Source organism: Corella eumyota, chromosome 1 (assembly GCF_963082875.1).
Source record: "Corella eumyota chromosome 1, kaCorEumy4.1, whole genome shotgun sequence".
In the NCBI taxonomy this organism is placed as follows: Eukaryota; Metazoa; Chordata; class Ascidiacea; order Phlebobranchia; family Corellidae; genus Corella; species Corella eumyota.
Window position 1 is genome coordinate 18,560,725 of NC_137490.1, and position 17,116 is coordinate 18,577,840.

A 17,116-nucleotide genomic window follows, 5' to 3' on the forward strand; every position below is an offset into this window, starting at 1 on the left:
ACAACAAGGCCTTAAAGTTAAATTACAAAATATGGAAAAAGAAAATTAAAACACAAAAATCTGCAAAAAAAAAAAAATTCTTGAACTGTAAATATATTTCTTGTGCTGTATGACTTATACAAAACAGTATCATAATATAAAAATAGACTTTATTTCATAATAGAATTATGGCAACTAGAAATTCGTTGAATAAGGTAAAAGTTAAGGAGGTATACATGAAAACAAAAACCATAAAATTTAATACAGCTTTCGGTAAATTAATGTGCTTACACTTAGTAACACGCACAGTTTAATACAATCACAGTGATACATATATATAAATATAAAAAGGTAAATACCTAAGTAAGATAAAACATAAATATGTGCTTGTTTTCTAATGGCAAAAAGGTTTCGTTATTTATACAATAAACTTTAAAAAATTTGTTCTTTAGCAAAATTAAATATACTAAAAAGAAATTTAAAAAACAGAAATATTTACATCTTGGTGCAATACAAAAAAGGTTTTAAAAAGACATAGACATAAATGGCTCGAAATGCGTAATTAGGTTTTAGTGTAAACAGTTACAACGAGAGACCACTACAGAAATAGATTGAAAAAGTTTAAACACAAGTAAAATAAAAAAAATAGTGCATTTACACTTGCAAAAAACACTTTAACATTTTAAAACACAAACATTGGTGACAAGGTAACTAAAACAGCCCTAAACGTGACGTCATATGCAATGACGTCACGCGTCAATTTCTTCGTTTTCTTCCTTAATGATAAAAACGTCATCCAAATGTTTTTTGGGGTCAGGTCGATCCATTTCGACCGGGGGTTCGACTAAATTGTAACATTCCAGGCTCTGGAAAGCGTGCGAACATGTGTCGCTTGATGCCCGCAAAAGGCGCTGTTGAGCGACTAGTTTCTCGTGACGTAATCTATAAGTTGTACGACATTTATTTTTAGTCTAGTGCATATTTTAGTTAGAGTTAGGCTTCTCTAATTTTTTTAATTTAGCCGGAGTTAGGCCACGTTTATATTTTTTGGTAAAAGTATAGTGCTTTAGGTAACTTTAGTTACTTAACACAAATAAACATAGTTACAAATAATGTTACAGCAAAGTATTGTGCAGCGATTGTAAAGGAGCATTAAAAAAATAAATAGCAAAATTAAAAGGGTTGTAGTGTAATATACTGGTAGTGGAAATGGACAATGAGCCAAACGATTTATGGTTCGATTTGCACTAATGCAACACTATCTGCCTTTGAGCCAGGCAATTTTGAATTTCTTAAAAGCAGGTCACAACAGCTCACCTTTTCCCATTAAAAATACAAAAACTTATAACCTTAAGAAGATACAAAAAAAAAAACTTTGGGTCCTCTTACCTCTTTCCTGCACTCTTGCACATGCTTCTTCTTACATCCTCCAACATTTTTCTTTCTTCATCTCCGATCATTGTTCCCATCGACTCCATGCTTGATCTGGAGAGCCTCCGAGACAATTTCCTCTTCCAAGACTCACTCCCACTACCTCCCATCCACTAGTGGTAGATAATAAATATTATTATTTATCCTCAACATAAAAGGACATAAATAATAGTTTCATCAATAATTGAATTCTGTAATAAGTTTAATTGTCAAGAAAAAGCTAAAACTTACTGAAGCCCCTGAACTCTTCCTGAATGAATGTGAACTTAGTCTTCTTCCAGGATCAAATTTATCTTTATTTTCCTCCTCCTCTCCTGACTCCAAATCTGATTCATCCGAGCTCTTCAAAAAAAAATCAGAAATTTACATTTATAAGACCGACTTACAATTTTTAAAAATTTTAGTTTGTTTTTAAAGTGTAAAACTATTGGCAAAGAATTTTGTTTACATCAAGTACTATGTTGGGGTTTTTCATGATGGGGTGATCTGGCATACTGTCAGGGTCCAATAAAACTTCTGGGGGGACCATCGGGTGTTGCCATGTCGATGGGTCATGAATGTCCCAGGGGGAAGACTGACCAAAAGTCCCTAACAGTTAAAAATTATAAAACTTAAATGTTAGAAAACATAAAAAATTAAAAATATTAAAACATTAAATATTTAAAAAAAAAACAAATTAAAAACAAATCCCAGAATTAAACAAATTCTATACAACATAGCATAAGTTTTAAGATAATTAGATTTTAAATAATAAAACGACAAATTATATATCAAAAATATTAAATTTATACAACAACTGACCAACATAATGCCCGTTCATTGACCAAACCCTCACAGTAAAATCCGTGGATGCAGTCAAAACCACATCATGTGATTCAATAATTTCCAGCCAGGTGATTGGCTGAACATGACATCTCCAATTGGCCAATCGGTGAGGAGCAGGGCTCTTGATTGGACACACGATGTCATGGTTGTCATGCAAAGGGGTCATAGCATAATCCTCTATATCCCAAATACTAACATGCCCTGAACAAGATGTATTAATAGGAGTTTAGATACAAACATTTTTTGCATCAATATTAAATTCAAAAGCTTTTACCATTCTTATTTAAAAAGGTTAAGAAACTGGGTTTAATAGTAAAGAAACTGGCAGTGAGGTAGTGTTCGGAACACATGCTACATAACATGAGGTCTTGGGTTCAATCTCGATCGCTATTATGCTGAAGGGCCCTAAAGCAAGGCGCTATAATGGTTTTAATCTCTGCTGAGCCAACAATTAATTAGCAGCTTAGTTATTGGGCATTTATAATCTATAAAATCCCCAACTGCCAAATCAAGAATAAATATACATAAAAAAAAAAACTTGGCTATATAAACTTTTTAAGCAAAAAAAATAAATAACTATTTTTTTGAAAAACTATACAAAAAATATAAATATTTTAACACTCAAATGTTTACCTATTGCATCACCCACAAATAATTCTCCCCCATCCTCGCTAACTTTCATTGCACTCAGGTCTGATTTTCTACTAGTTACACTCCATCTTGCATGAGCCTTTTTAGTGTTTATATTCCACATTATTATGTGACCATCTGAACAACCTGCTACAAGACAAGCATTTGTTTTGTCAAGTAAACGATCAGAAAGAAAACTCAGTCGGTTCACAGCCCGGTGACCTTCGTGAGTATCTAAAATATAAAGTAAAAAAGTTTAAGTTAGGTTAAGTTGGATGGGATTTTTATATGTGTAAGTAAAAATAACCAAGAAAAAAATATAAAGGTTTAAAATAACTAAATCCGAGAAGTTAAGAAAAGAAAATGGTAAAGAGTTGATCTTGTTATATGTAAAAACATTTACTGATACACATAAACTGGTACAAAAATGAGTGAAATTATCATAGTAATAACATGTTTTTATAGTGTAACTACTGCATGTATTATAACAACAAATATTAACCTGGAATTTTATCATTAGTTGATTCCTCGTCCGAAGATGAAGTTGAATCTTCTGGTAAACTAAAAACAAAGTATTTAAAATTTTTAGAGAGTTTTTTTATACTTTCTACTTTAGCCAATTTATTTAAAATAAATACTCACCATTCTTCAGGAAAGGGAATTCTAGCAATACTGTGACCAGACACAATATTCCAAACTATAATAAGACCATCATACGCCACCGTAGCCAACATATTCGGTCGACCAAATGCAACAGAAACTATATCTTCACTATGACCTCTTTTCTGTATCAAGAGATTATTTAAAAATGATTTTGTTACTGGATTATCATAAAAAGCTGAGATTTGTAAATAAAATATACTCAGCATTGTAAATTACAATTATTACAAGCAAACTACTTTGTTTTTAATGTAATAGTATGTCAATAACAACCCCATAACTATAGCATAACTAAATATACAAAGTTTAGTACAAAACAGTTCAAAAAAAACTATTTACTACAAAAAATTTCTGGTTATCCCAAACATATATTTAAAAAGTTGCGCATTATTAATATTTTATACTTACTACATCATCAGGCCAGTAGGGATAAGGTCTTTGAATCTGATGAAAGTTGTCGGTTTCATCAGAGAATATATTCACCCTCTGATCCCATCCAACTGCTATGATGTAACTATTCTTATTGATCTCAACATAAACACAATCAGCTACTTCTTTATTCGAATCAACTGCAATAAATTAATGATTTTATTATTTATTTTTTGGTTAACTTTTGCTAGTGATGGTTTTGTAAAGGATAGTGAGAAAAATTGAAATTACCCAAATGGGCAAACTTATAATTTTTATTTAGACTTATTGGTAATCCATATATAATTAGGCTTAGTGAGAATGTATATTTATATATATATATATATATATATATATATATATATATATGTGTGTGTATAATTTATATGCCTATACTATGTATAATGCAGAAGTAAATGCTATAACATTTTTAGTTGTAAGTTATTACAAAAAAATAAAAGCAGCCCAACCATATTGTAAGGATTAAAATGCAGCCTGTAGAGTGTACTATCAACTGGTGTAGAGTAATTAATGTAAAATTTTATTATCTGAGTCAAAATTTAAAAAAGAAACTAAAAAATAGACTTGATTTAAATAATTAAAATCAACAGAAATTTCTTACTTCTTTCAAGTGATCTTAAACAATGTCCATTATTATAATTCCACAATCTGACTGCTCCATCTCTTCCTGCTGTGATTAATCGACGACCGCTGGAGTCAAACGTGGCACAAGTGATCGCACTTTTGCCATGAGCCTTGTTAAACTCAAACATGAATGTTCCACTTTCAAAATCCCACAATTTTACAGCCTGCAATATTAAAAACATTTACAAAAAAAATTATATTGTGTTTTTTTTGTATATACTTTTATCCTCGATGTGGGAAGGTCAAATGCACAACCTAAACATAGAGTAACATTAGTTACTCCCAACCGGTCTCGAGTTGGGAGTCTTTGGCAGTTTGGGATATTATAGAAATATATTTGTCGGGTTATTATGCTGCTGATTAAGTGCTGGCTCAGCAGGAGGTTATACCGTTTATAGCGCCTTACTTAAGTGCGCTACAGCATGAGAGCAGTGGGGATTGAACCCATGACCTCATGGTGTAGCAAGTGTTCTAACCACTACACCATGCTGCCGGTGAGTGTTAAATAACTAATCAAAATAAAGATTTACTAAGTTAAACTTAATTAATTTAAAATTTATATATTATTTAAAATAATTGTTTATATTAACATATAATAAAAACTTTTTTTTTAATCTACCAAAAAATACAAAACAAAACAATTTTAAAAAGAAATTTTGACTAAAATGATTTTTTATTTAAACTTACAGATCCTTCTGAACAAGTTATAATGTGACCAAAATGTGGATTAAAAGTGCAACAAGTAACTCCTTCCGTGTGAGTGACACCTTCTGCTATCTTGGGTCTAAATTAAATTCAACAAAAAATGTCAATTTGAGAATCTTATATTTTAAAAAACATTAAAATTAACAAAAAATAAGACAACTCTTTAATAAAGTGCATATGATCTTGTTTAAAAGAAGCTATAAATTCCAGATACAAAATACACAAAAAAACAAGCCTTAAATATCAAAAAAATAAACTTTAAAAAAGCCATTTTTAATTTAAACTGCAACTAAAAACCAACAATCTCAAAACCAACAAACACTATCACTTCTCAACTTACTGCCTTACTCTTGATCTTAAATTCATTGGACCAGATGCACTATAATGATGTTTAATTTATAATAAATAACAATTAAAATAATTAACTTTGAATAAAAAAATAAACATTTTTTTACCTATTTTTTAAAGTTAAAAATGTTGTTCAAAAAATATAACTAAAAAAATTGTTGATACAAATTTTTTTTTATAGCTATTAAAAAAATAAACTAGTTCTTACTTTTGGTGTATTCTTAGTAGTGAGAGATGATCCGATGCTATGGCGATGGTACGGAGTTGTTGAGTGTAACAACATGTCATAATTTCCCCTTTTATTTTATGAAGTTTTGGGTTAACTGTGACTAGACAGTTTTGATCAACTAAATCCCAAACCTAGAAAGGGAAAAAAATTAAAAGGCTTCAATAAATATTAACAGCAAAATTTAAATTACAAAACTAGCATTTCAACCTTAGTATACTCAATAGAGCAAGAATTTTAAATATAAAAAAATCAAAAAAAATTTACCCTGACACATTTATCAGCAGAAATACTAAACAATCTTCCATCTTCGCCAGCAATAGAAATTGAGAGAATTGGGGAATTGTGACCTTTTAGTAAACCTGTTGGTTTTTGTGGTACATATGGATTCCATAATCTCACTATCCTGTCCATTCCTAAATTAGAAATGTTAAATTTAAAATACATTTTACTCAATATTTGATACATAAATTTTGCAATGCAATTTTTTGTGCACAACAAAATTAAGTTAAATGTCGAACTATAAACATACATAAAAAATTATGTTTTAAATAATATTTAATTTAAAAAAATCTAACAAAAAATGTAATTTTATTTACCTCCAGTTGCTAAAATGTTATTTTCTTTACTGAAATCAAAAGTCTTAACTCCTTTGTAAACATAAAACACAGACTGGTCACTCTTCTGTCTCCTTTGTGCAGCAAAAGTTTGACTTCGTCTTACTTTCTCATTCTTCTGAGGTTGTTGTGTTGTTACACTAGCCTGAGATTGGGATGGTGTAACTGATATATTAGCTGGAGTGACACTATTTAAATTTTCAAGAATGGTGCTGGCAGTAGTACAACCTTAACCAAAAAATTTAAATATAACACTAACTAAGTGAAATTATATTTTTATCAGTGTTTAAGTTTAACATAGACAATTGATAATTTTGTTATTTTATTTTGGAAAATGCTACCTCTTACTAATGCAGTTGCAGCATGGTTTGAAGTTGAAATTACTGATCTTAACTCATGGAAATATCGAAGCTGTAAAAAAAATAAATATAATTTTGACCAAAAAAATTAGTAATTCTATAACATTTTGAAGTTAAACATAATTCATAGTATTGCATAGTAGTAAAACATAATATAGGATTAAAAATGAATTCGCAATATTTTAAATTTTTGACCTCGGTAACCCAATCTTCATGAACTTTCCACTTCACAAATGAGGTAGCGTTACCATTAGCAACATCGTGCATGGTTACCGTAGGAACCCCATTAACCTTCGCCACCTTCTTCCACATACGAAGCGTTTCTCCGACAGTTTCAAACTTGATTATACTCACACAACCCTGTGTATTTCAAGTTAAATGGTTCTTGTTTTAAATTTGTGTTTCAATGATTTTTAATAACTTTAGGTACAAGTTTTGCTAACTTTAAGTCAAAATTCCTTCAATAAATATAAACTTTAAATAAAAAGACAATAAAAAAATCCAAATAAAAAGAAAATAAAATGCTTCTTATAACTTTTTGGTAACTTTTTTGGATTACATATGTTGTCTGGCTCTAAACAAAACAACGTTTCGTTTACCGTATGAGAGAATTTAGAAGGACCGTATACTGTAGAAAAGAATTTAGGAGAATTGTATACCGTAGTAAAGAATTTAGGAGGACCGTAGTGTAATTATGTTTTGTCTAGAACCGGACAACATACGTGGCCCAATTTTTTAACCTTTTACTATATATTACTTTAAAAGTAAATGGCACATTCCCCGATATATTATACCTGGTCATCTCCATAAACAATCAAACATTTATCTTCATCAATTTGACACAAATCCATTCTTAGAGGAACAGCATCAAGTCCAATAATTTGACAATAAAACTCAAAAGTAAGAAGTTCGTAAAATTGAAGTTCCCTCTCCCCAGTACCAACAACTAACTTGCCATGGTTTGATAATATGGCAACGTCTGCTACCCACTAAAATATAAAACAAAATTAATTTTAGTTGTTCTAAACACTCGCATTTAAACTCTGGGTTGGTAGAAACCAGAAAATTAACAAAATTTTCGGGTACAAGTATAAAAAGCAAAAGCATTTAAAAAATGACACAACAGTAGAAGTGTGTTGATATTTTTTATTTTATTTTTAGTTTACCATTGAATGTTTAGTGACATAGCTTTGTCTATCAGCAGCTTGACTATCAATAATAGATCTTGTTTTTCGTAATTTTAAATCAGTTGACCAAAAAGAAAGTAAACCATCCTAAAAAATAAGTATGTTTAATAAAATATTTTTAAAATAATAAATCATGCAATTTCAATTTACAACAAGTAGTATGTGATAAATATTTGTGTCAAGTTGTAATTTTTTTGCAAAATGCAGTAAAAGTTATGGATATTAAACTACCAAAGCATTGTTTATAATTAAACTATAAATAATTACAAAAATCGATACACAAAAAACAGATACAACGAAGCTACAATTTCAAATATTTATAAACTAAAAACCAAAATATATAAGGTTACCAATACACAACAAAAATACATTCTAAGTGAAAAGAATCTTTTATGTTAAACAAAACCCTTTTATTCAGATAATACAAAGGGATCAAATTTAACAACAAAAACACAATTAACCCCCGCGAGGTTTAATTATTTAAAATTTAAAGCTAACCCACTAGAATCAACATTTACTGGACTATGAAAACACTAAAAAATTAATTAAAAAAATTTTGTTATAAATGATCAATTTTATTAAATTAAAAAAGAACAAAAATTTTTGAAGTTAATAAACAAAAAATTATTATTTATCGCATATTTTTTAAATTAATTTTTTACTACTAAAACTTAAATATTTCCCTTAAAAATATTTTAAACAAAATACCTGTCCAGCACACATGTAAGATGAATCACCTATACAATGAACTCTTAATATTGGAGCTTTATGATGAGGAGTTGATGTTGTAAGTGCTGGGAGTAAAAATCTTAATCTTTTTGACCTTAGTGATGCTTCTTCTTTTTCAGCATACTCAAGTTGCATGTACGTACAAAATTCATCCTTGAAATTTTTTTTGGATTAAATATTTTTAAATATACACAAGTTAAGGTTCTACTACTAAAAAGTTTAAATCCACTAATAAAAAAGTAAAATTACCCAGTCAATTTCCCCATCTGAAGAAGAGTCAATTTTCATAAATAATGCAACAATTTGTTCTTCATTCTTAGGTAAAACAAAAGAATATACTTAAAAAACTTTCTAATTTTATAAAAAAGAATAGCCAAGTCTGTTCAGTTTTTAATGGAAACATAGAATTAGATATTTCAAATAAAAGATTCTTTAAAAAAACAGTTTTATTTTCTTACCCTGCCACGAACTCCAAGACATGTTTTGACAACAGTTTTGAACTCATCTATGTCAAGAGTCCCGCTCCCATCTGTATCTGCTTCCTTCACACAAACAAAATAATCCAAAAGTGACATTATTGCAAAAAAATTAAATAATACTTAAAAATAAAAACTTGATTTTGAAATATTGTTTAACTTTCAAAATTAAAAATATCTATTGATTTTACCGTACTAATAGATAGCTTGTCCCTTTAATTTATTTAACACTTGTTTAAAATACTTCAAAAACACTTGAAATGATGCCACTTATAATATTATTTTAAATATATCCGGGTTTTAATTATTATTGTAACTTTTAGTGTAGTAAAGAATATATGGTTTTGATTAGTTAGTTTGTTGTGTTATCTAACAATTATTTCAAATTTACAAACCTGAAAGGCAGTTTTAATCTTATGTAGTTGTTCAAGTGTAATTCTTTCTTCAATCTAAATTGTATATAATTTAAATTGGAATAATTTAGAAATTGAAATAGATTTTTAGTTACAAAGAAACTAAACCTAATTGCAAATTATAATTCACCTTGATTTTTTTCTTAGAACTAGCAGGTGTATTTAATCTGGTTAGAACTTTTGCATTTTCACCAATTCCATCAACCAAACAAAGAGTTAACCTTCGATCTAAATCATTTAGATTGTAAACTTATAAAAATATATAATTTTTACAAATTAATGAATAGGTATTTGTTATACAAATTTCCTTGATAATAATTATGATGAGTTAAGTTAACATCAACAGCATTTTATTATAAAAAATTAATATTTAATTAGTTGCAAAAATAAACAGAAATCATTTTTAATTACCTAGATTTGGTTTTGGGATGTTTTCACTAATTTGTACTTTTTGACCCGGATAAACAGAGCTAGTCCTGATTACTGATGAAGTCTGGGGTCTGTTATCGAGTAAAATATTTCTGTATGCCCCAGACTCCATTTTAGCATGTGCTGAAGAAGGTCTGATGACCGGCATGTCTTTGGATCTTAATCCAGGAGCCGGATGACCTGTTGTAGCCCGAATCATTTTTTTCTAAAAAAAAATTATGCTTTAAACTATTTTCGATAAACAAAATTTAACTTTTTAGAATTTATTTACTAAAAATTTTAAAATTAATTGCCTACAATCATAAAATATTATTATTAAAAAACTTACATAGATTTTTACTTTCTACAGTCTCACCCCATGTGAGGACAAACAAAAAATATAACAACTTACCTTTTTAATATTACCTACTCACTACCTATTCTTGGCTTTGTTATTTAGTCATGTGCGTTATCACAGTGTCGACATATTGTATATAAGATAAAGACCTGGCAAGAAATCTTGACAGGGGAAGAAAGGCGTTTTGTATTTTCTTCCCACAGGCAAGCTACTTAAAAGCGTCCTCTGTTTCCAGCGCGATCAACACCAATGGCGCTATTTTAAGGCTGATAGTGATTCTAAAGATTGTAACTTAATCCACCTGACGAGAATATATTTTCGGATCGTATGGATTGATTGACTATTACATGGATAGAAGGATCGAATGGGTCGGATGTGTTAATGGGTAATCTGAATAGGTGAGGGTTAGGGTAAGGGTTTAATTTATGAAAACTTTTTGTTTAATTAAATATCCGTCAAATATGCATTTGAATTATGTAATATCTATTTAATATATATTCGATTCAGTTAATAAAACTTGATCCATTAATCCGTTCGATCCGTTGATCCGTCAAATATATATTTTCGTCAGGTAGATTAAGTCAGATTCGATTCTAAAATAGTGTAATTTTGGTACCTACTTTGCAAAAGATAATATTTGCTTAGCCTTTTCTAATAATTTTTGCATTTCTTAATTTTTTGTGCTAGATTTTTTTTTACATTTTACAAATGTGTATTTGCTACTGGTAAGGTTAACAAACAAATTTTCCAGTTTCACATAAAAAAAACTTATCCATAAATTAGTCTTGTATTACAAGATTTACTGGCCATTAACAAAAATTTAATCAAATTAGAAAAAATTAAGCTTGAAATTAACATAGCAGTTACGCATGAGGGCTCCTTGATGACGTCATTCTGAAAATGTGTTGAAATAAAAACAGCGAAGTACAAACGTTTTGTTTACTTTTTAATTTTTGTTATAGATTTTGCTTGACTTAAACAATAATGTAAGTAATTTTGTTAAGTTGTTGACTTAATTTTGTCGTAGTGTAATCTACCTAGAACTTTAATAATAAATTACATATTTGCTTGTATTAAAGTTGGGTAAAATATTACAAAAAGAAAAAATAATAATTACGTTTTAGGGCTACAAAACAACCGAAGGTATCGTTCAAGATTACGTTAACATCGGACCCAAAACTTCCTTACAAAGTGTTAGTTATTTGTTTCTATAGTAAATATTTTTAGTTTCTTTTTATTAAAAGCTTAACTGTGACTATATAACTGTGTATATTTTAAAGTATTCTAATTAAAAAAATATATACAGACTTAATGTTCCTGAAACGACACCATTCACAGCTGTCTTAAAATTTGCTGCGGAACAGTTTAAGGTCCCTGCAGCAACAAGCGCTATTATAACTAATGGTAAGCTGGTATTTATATAACAGAAAGTTTTTTTTGATGTGTGTTAAACTATAAAATACTTGTTTTAGTTTTTTTATCAATAAACTGCCATTTTGTTAATTATTGTGTCTCTTATATTGTAACTTAAATTAGTGTGTAAAATTTTTTATAAGTATCTTAACACAATGTTTATCTTGATAAACCGACATGTTATAAAAGTTAGTTTAAACTTAATTTTTAGATGGAGTTGGTATTAATCCCCAACAACAAGCTGGAAGTGTTTTTCTTAAACATGGATCGGAACTGAGATTAATTCCAAGAGATAGAGTTGGACATTGTTGACATGATTTTTTTGTAAATTTTATTTTTATTTATGGGTGAATTGTGCCGTGTTTGCACAAATGACAAATTTTATTCACAGATCGAATGATTTTTTTAATGTTAATTGATGAATTACTGAGTTTTATTTTTACAAAACCACTTGCAAATTTGTGTCGTACAAGTTAACAGTTCTAGGTGCAATTTTCTTGTTTTTATTTTAGAAAATAAAGAATAAGAAAGAACTATATGGCTTACTTAACACTTATATGATCATAGCAGTAATTTGAAATAAAAAGTATAAGCTCCCCACCTTTTTTAAAGCAATGTTAATATGAAAATGGCAATTTAAATTACAAAAATAACCCTATTAATTAAAAAAAAACATATTTATTCACCAACACTTTAAACGGGCAAATTATTTTCCATAATACATTGAATCTTATGGAATCACTATTTAGTTGTATTAGGATCATTTACAGATATTCTGGGTTCGTTTGTCATGTCAATATGTGACATGTTTTGTGTTTTTGCCATAGGACTGGCAGGCCATACAAAGGGAAGAGGTTGTTTTCTAATGTTGTTAAACAAACTACTTGATTGTGATATAGATTTCTTGGGTGTGCACCATCTGGTTGAATAAACAAAATTTAAAATTAACAATAAACCCACATAGATAACATAAAAAATTTTTATACATAACATTAACATAAGAATATGGGGGCATTTTTTTGCCATTTTGAAAAAGTATTATATTGTGTATTTGTAGACAAAAACACGAGTAATATATTAAAGCAATGTTGTAACTTATACTTACTGAGATCTATCATCTTCAGAATAAGAGAGAACGGCTTTCATCCACTTCCATATGTAAGGATATTTAGTTTGATTAACTCCAGTATTTCCAATAGCTAGAATAACATCCCGATCCAACTTAGTTGGCTGTAAACTAAAAAATACCATCTTTAAGGCAGAGCATTTAAGGCTTTGAATATTCATATATAATATAGTACCTCATTATACATAAATGTTTTTTTTTACACACAAACTTACCCTGTTAAAAAACTTTGCAGTATGCAACTTGTTGTTGAACCAATTTCCATCGGACTTTCGAATATGGAGTCATTAGCATCCAAACTTACATTGTTTAATGTATCGGATAACTCACCTACATTATTCCCATCTTTAAGAGAGCTTTGAATTCTGCTAAATGTCCTCGATTTTGATTGTAAAACAGGACTACCAAATGCAGTAGTATGTGAATTATCTAACATCGAATTATTAGTTATTTCTGAAACTCGACTTAATTGTCTTTCTCTGGTACGTAACAAACTTCCACGAACAGAGTCCAATCGTTTTTCCCGTGGAGTTTTAGGCACTTCTAATATATTTGAATCAATTATATTCGGAGGTGATCCAAAGTATGGGTTACCAATGCTGTTGTGAGCAGGGGTGGATGCTTCAATGTTGTAACTTTCAGCTATGTTCGGTTTAGGAGAGCTCACAAAAGCGGAATCGTCAACTTTAAGTTCACTTAGTTGTGAACAAATATCAAGAACTGATTTGCTCTCTGTTGGAGTAGGAATAGCTGACACATAATCTTGATTGTATCTAATAAATACAAAATTTGTAATTTTTTTTATAAAATAAGTAATAAATTTAAAGTTAAAGTATGAGTAACCTAATTTAAACCTAAACATTTTGAATTATTTTTATTACATTTATTTACATTACGCACCCAAGTAGTTTATATCAATGCTTATGGAACTTAGTTACAATACACAGAACCTAAAAGACAAATATACTACACTACCTTGATTTGAGAAAATTATTGAGTAGTTCAAGGCCAGCAAATGTCGAAAAATCAGCATAATTTTGTAAAAAATCCCAGTATTCCATCCAAGGAACTTCTGCCTTTTTCGCAAGTTCTCTTCCAATTCTTTCGTCTCCTCTGTCCACGTCTGACCTCCTAATATGAAGCATTCTCTTACCTTAAATAACAAAATCAAGAATTTTACAAAAAATTATGTTTCCATTTTAAAATACCTTATCTCAAGATGAATCTCATCTTAACATCAACTAATAATCAAGTGCCATTCCAAATAATTAACAAAAATTATCCACTTCTTTAATCCTCATAACAATATTTTTTTTAAAAAATTTTTAAAACAAAAACTAAAAACTTATTTTTAACTAACCAGCAGCGTGGTGTAGTGGTAAGAACACTTGCTTCACCACTATGAGGTCGTGGGTTCAATCCCCACTGCTCTCATGCTGTAGCGCCCTTGAGTAAGGGGCTATAAACAGTATGAACTCCTGCTGAGCCAGCACCTAATCAGCAGCATAACATAATTACCAGGCACTTATAATCTCTATAATATCCCAAACTGCCATAGGCAACTCGAGACTGGGTCGGAGTAACTTATGTTACTCTATGTTTAGGTCGCACATTCGACCTTCCCACATCGAGGATAAATAAATGTAGAATAAAAAAAAAAAACTAAACATACCTTCCATTCCCCTTTTATCTGGTGTCATCCAAGATTGTCTTATTTTACTTGCCTCTCTTGATGTCATGGGTCCTGCCAAGGCACTTACTACTATTACTGGGTCCATTGGGTGTGGTTGGTTTGCTTTTGATGGTATGGTGTTCGGGGTGGTCTGTGGTGCACCAATTACTGGTAATTGAGAGTTGTCATGACAACGCAAGAGTGGAACGTAGAATTGGTCGTTCAGTAAAGACTGAATTAGGATTCTTAAAACAAAATTTTGTTTTTATGAGATTTAAACCAGACATCACCATTTTTTTAGATTTTAATTAAACATATTTTTTTGCTTACTTAGTTTCAGGAGAAATATTTTTCATCCTAGAACAGCAAACATCGAAAGGTGTTTGATCATATTTGTTTTTCATTGAAATGCTGCACTTTTCATGAGATACCAACTCCAACACAACGTCTAAAACAATTGTAACCAATAAAGGAAGTATACATACATGTTTTTAATTTTTTTATAATTTTAGGTTAAATCCTATGGCTCTAATCGGTTACATAATTTTGAATTTTTCAAATCCATATTAATTTAATTATGGGTGAAGCTAAAATTTTTTTAATCAAGCAACAAAACTTACCTATAAAGCCCAATTTACTTGCAAAATGGAGAGGGGTTTCATATACCCCCTTTTCAGGAGTATTAAAATAAAGATCAAGTATATGAGATAAACGTTCATTGTTTTTATGAGTTGTGTTTGGATACATTAACGATAGAAAATCTGGATTTTCAAGAGTTGATATTATTTCTTGAACCATTTCAGGACGATTGGATCTTGCTGCAATATGTAATGCATTGTATCTAAATAAATTACAAAAAAAAAGTTATTTGATAGTAATTGTGTAGCACAATTTTAAAAGTGTAGCAGAACTTTATTTTCTTATGTTAGCCTCCACTTCTAAACAATAAACCATAGTAGTTCTAGTGGTATTAACAACAAAATTTAGCAGAATTTTATTGAATTTTTATGTACAAATTTTTAATTGGTGCCCACACTTTGTGCAGTGGTTTAAACACCAAAATTACATTAACTGCAGAATAATATTTACCTTGCACTTGGTTTAAGTTGAACTGGGCCGTCACCAGAGTTAATTAGAAACCTAGGATTGCTCCAAACCAGTTTACGAAAAGTTTCAAAATCATTTTGTTCAATGGCTAACATAAGTTGACTTAACTCATACTGTTTAGGAGTTTTAAACTCATTTACTTTCTCTAAATTTTCGTACTCTGTTGTTGTAGAAGATCTCGAGGTTCTATATAAATAATTAAATTACAAATTTAAAAGATGACAAATTTCTGCATTAATTGTAAAAAAAATTAGGTAGCACTTTATTCTATGTAGATTATTAAAATTTTATTTTTTTTACTCTGGTGTTTTGGTTCGACAGAATTGTTCTGCTTCAGATCGAGTGGAAAAATGTTTCAGTCTTCCACCTTTGTTTTTGGTCAAAAACTTTAAAGCATCTTCTCTCGTAGTAAAAACATTTGTCTCTAAATTTGGATAATAATATTTTAAAAAATTGTTTTAATTATTTATTGAAATTGTGTAAAAAAGGAAACATAGCATAACATATCTAAAAATTAATTTATTTACCAGTAGAAGTTGCTTGATCAGCTGGAAGAAGGATCCCATAAAATCCATCATTTTTCTTTGGAGAAATTGCTAAAAAAAAATATTAGAAAATTTAAAGTCAGTTTAATACCTAGAAAAAAGTTGTTTACCTTCTTCATTGGTTAACTTGTTCGGTGATGTAGATTTATTTTCATTCTTTGAATCTTTCTGCAAAAATCAATAATCTTGAAATATAAACCTAATGGCAATATTTAACTTGTCAATAAAGGCTGACATTATTTTGAAATGTTTAAACTTACAGCGGCTTCTTTTAATTTGTCAGCAAAATTTTTAACAACAATAATGGTTCCCAATTGTTGTGCAAGTCTTCTTTGATAAAGTTTTTTGGTCGTGGGAGTCAAAGGTCCGGAAGATATTCCAGCTTCATTTAGTTTCTTTTTTAATTCCTCGTTATTAAGGCTGCTGATGTTTTCTGGAATTTCTGTCATATTTGTCTAATAAAACATTTTAATTATGATTTATTTTACAATTTACAATCACACTTTAATTTATTCTTCAAGTTTTGATTTTAAACCTATTTTTTTAATTTATTTATTCATTTGTGATGCGGGAAGGTCAACTTTACAGCCTTAACACAAAGTAACATTAGTTACCCTGACCCGCGTTACCCAAGGAGGTTACGGCATAAAATCAGTATCAAACCCAGGACCTTACGTCTGCAACTGCATGTAGCTGTGTAGTGACGCCAATTGTTCTGACCACTACACCACGTTACCGATGATAAAATATACAAAATATGTAAAAATATACAAAATATACCAAACCAGATTTGGTCAAAAATGTAATTTAAAACCATACGCTACATCAATTTATCTTTTTAATATTTTC

The 17,116-nt window shown here is 29.5% G+C and overlaps 3 protein-coding genes across 4 annotated transcripts; 1 reads left to right on the forward strand and 2 right to left on the reverse strand.

Annotated features, from left to right (window-relative positions):
* Nucleotides 1-176: 176 nt before the first annotated feature.
* Nucleotides 177-10,608, reverse strand: LOC145752132 (cilia- and flagella-associated protein 337-like). 2 transcript variants are annotated; one of them, XM_082568349.1, is made up of 26 exons: nt 10,459-10,608; nt 10,050-10,272; nt 9,769-9,866; nt 9,621-9,674; nt 9,208-9,291; nt 8,999-9,064; nt 8,729-8,902; nt 8,000-8,107; nt 7,628-7,822; nt 7,029-7,193; nt 6,816-6,885; nt 6,457-6,702; nt 6,125-6,273; nt 5,840-5,991; nt 5,624-5,662; nt 5,266-5,362; nt 4,556-4,742; nt 3,934-4,094; nt 3,508-3,650; nt 3,368-3,426; nt 2,869-3,099; nt 2,212-2,436; nt 1,859-1,998; nt 1,642-1,752; nt 1,369-1,523; nt 177-921 (listed from the first exon to the last, which is right to left on the reverse strand). In XM_082568349.1, the coding sequence occupies exons 2-26, from the start codon at nt 10,264-10,266 to the stop codon at nt 729-731; spliced, it is 3,519 nt and encodes a 1,172-aa protein (XP_082424475.1). In that variant the 5' UTR covers nt 10,267-10,272; nt 10,459-10,608; the 3' UTR covers nt 177-728. The 2 variants fall into 2 exon arrangements, with proteins under 2 accessions (XP_082424475.1, XP_082424483.1); XM_082568357.1 differs by lacking the exon at nt 5,624-5,662.
* A 663-nt stretch (nt 10,609-11,271) lies between these two features.
* On the forward strand, nt 11,272-12,369 carry LOC145743570 (ubiquitin-fold modifier 1). Its single transcript, XM_082561570.1, has 4 exons — nt 11,272-11,390; nt 11,529-11,597; nt 11,711-11,808; nt 12,029-12,369. Coding segments are annotated over exons 1-4 (270 nt in total). The 5' UTR covers nt 11,272-11,388; the 3' UTR covers nt 12,130-12,369.
* LOC145743561 (ankyrin repeat and LEM domain-containing protein 2-like) lies at nt 12,305-17,096 on the reverse strand. The gene is made up of 12 exons (XM_082561559.1): nt 16,528-17,096; nt 16,378-16,435; nt 16,250-16,318; nt 16,023-16,146; nt 15,705-15,908; nt 15,236-15,456; nt 14,946-15,063; nt 14,616-14,860; nt 13,919-14,096; nt 13,159-13,716; nt 12,923-13,054; nt 12,305-12,736 (listed from the first exon to the last, which is right to left on the reverse strand). Exons 1-12 carry the CDS (start codon nt 16,714-16,716, stop codon nt 12,559-12,561), a joined length of 2,274 nt encoding a protein of 757 aa, XP_082417685.1. The 5' UTR covers nt 16,717-17,096; the 3' UTR covers nt 12,305-12,558.
* Between the last annotated feature and the right edge of the window lie 20 nt (nt 17,097-17,116).

What these genes read in the sequence shown, in the direction of transcription:
- LOC145752132 (XM_082568349.1), bottom strand. Translation starts at nt 10,266, where the DNA reads ATGATTCGGGCTACAACAGGTCATCCGGCTCCTGGATTAAGATCCAAA. An exon ending in CTGCTGATAAATGTGTCAGG is followed by an intron (nt 5,992 to 6,124) that starts GTAAATTTTTTT and finishes TTCCCTTTCTAG; the next exon opens with GTTTGGGATTTAGTTGATCA. An exon ending in ATTCCCTTTCCTGAAGAATG is followed by an intron (nt 3,427 to 3,507) that starts GTGAGTATTTAT and finishes CTTTGTTTTTAG; the next exon opens with TTTACCAGAAGATTCAACTT.
- LOC145743570 (XM_082561570.1), top strand. An exon ending in CCAAAACTTCCTTACAAAGT is followed by an intron (nt 11,598 to 11,710) that starts GTTAGTTATTTG and finishes AAATATATACAG; the next exon opens with ACTTAATGTTCCTGAAACGA. An exon ending in AAGCGCTATTATAACTAATG is followed by an intron (nt 11,809 to 12,028) that starts GTAAGCTGGTAT and finishes CTTAATTTTTAG; the next exon opens with ATGGAGTTGGTATTAATCCC.
- LOC145743561 (XM_082561559.1), bottom strand. Translation starts at nt 16,716, where the DNA reads ATGACAGAAATTCCAGAAAACATCAGCAGCCTTAATAACGAGGAATTA. An exon ending in AATATTTCTCCTGAAACTAA is followed by an intron (nt 14,861 to 14,945) that starts GTAAGCAAAAAA and finishes TTTTGTTTTAAG; the next exon opens with AATCCTAATTCAGTCTTTAC. An exon ending in TCTGAAGATGATAGATCTCA is followed by an intron (nt 12,737 to 12,922) that starts GTAAGTATAAGT and finishes TTATTCAACCAG; the next exon opens with ATGGTGCACACCCAAGAAAT.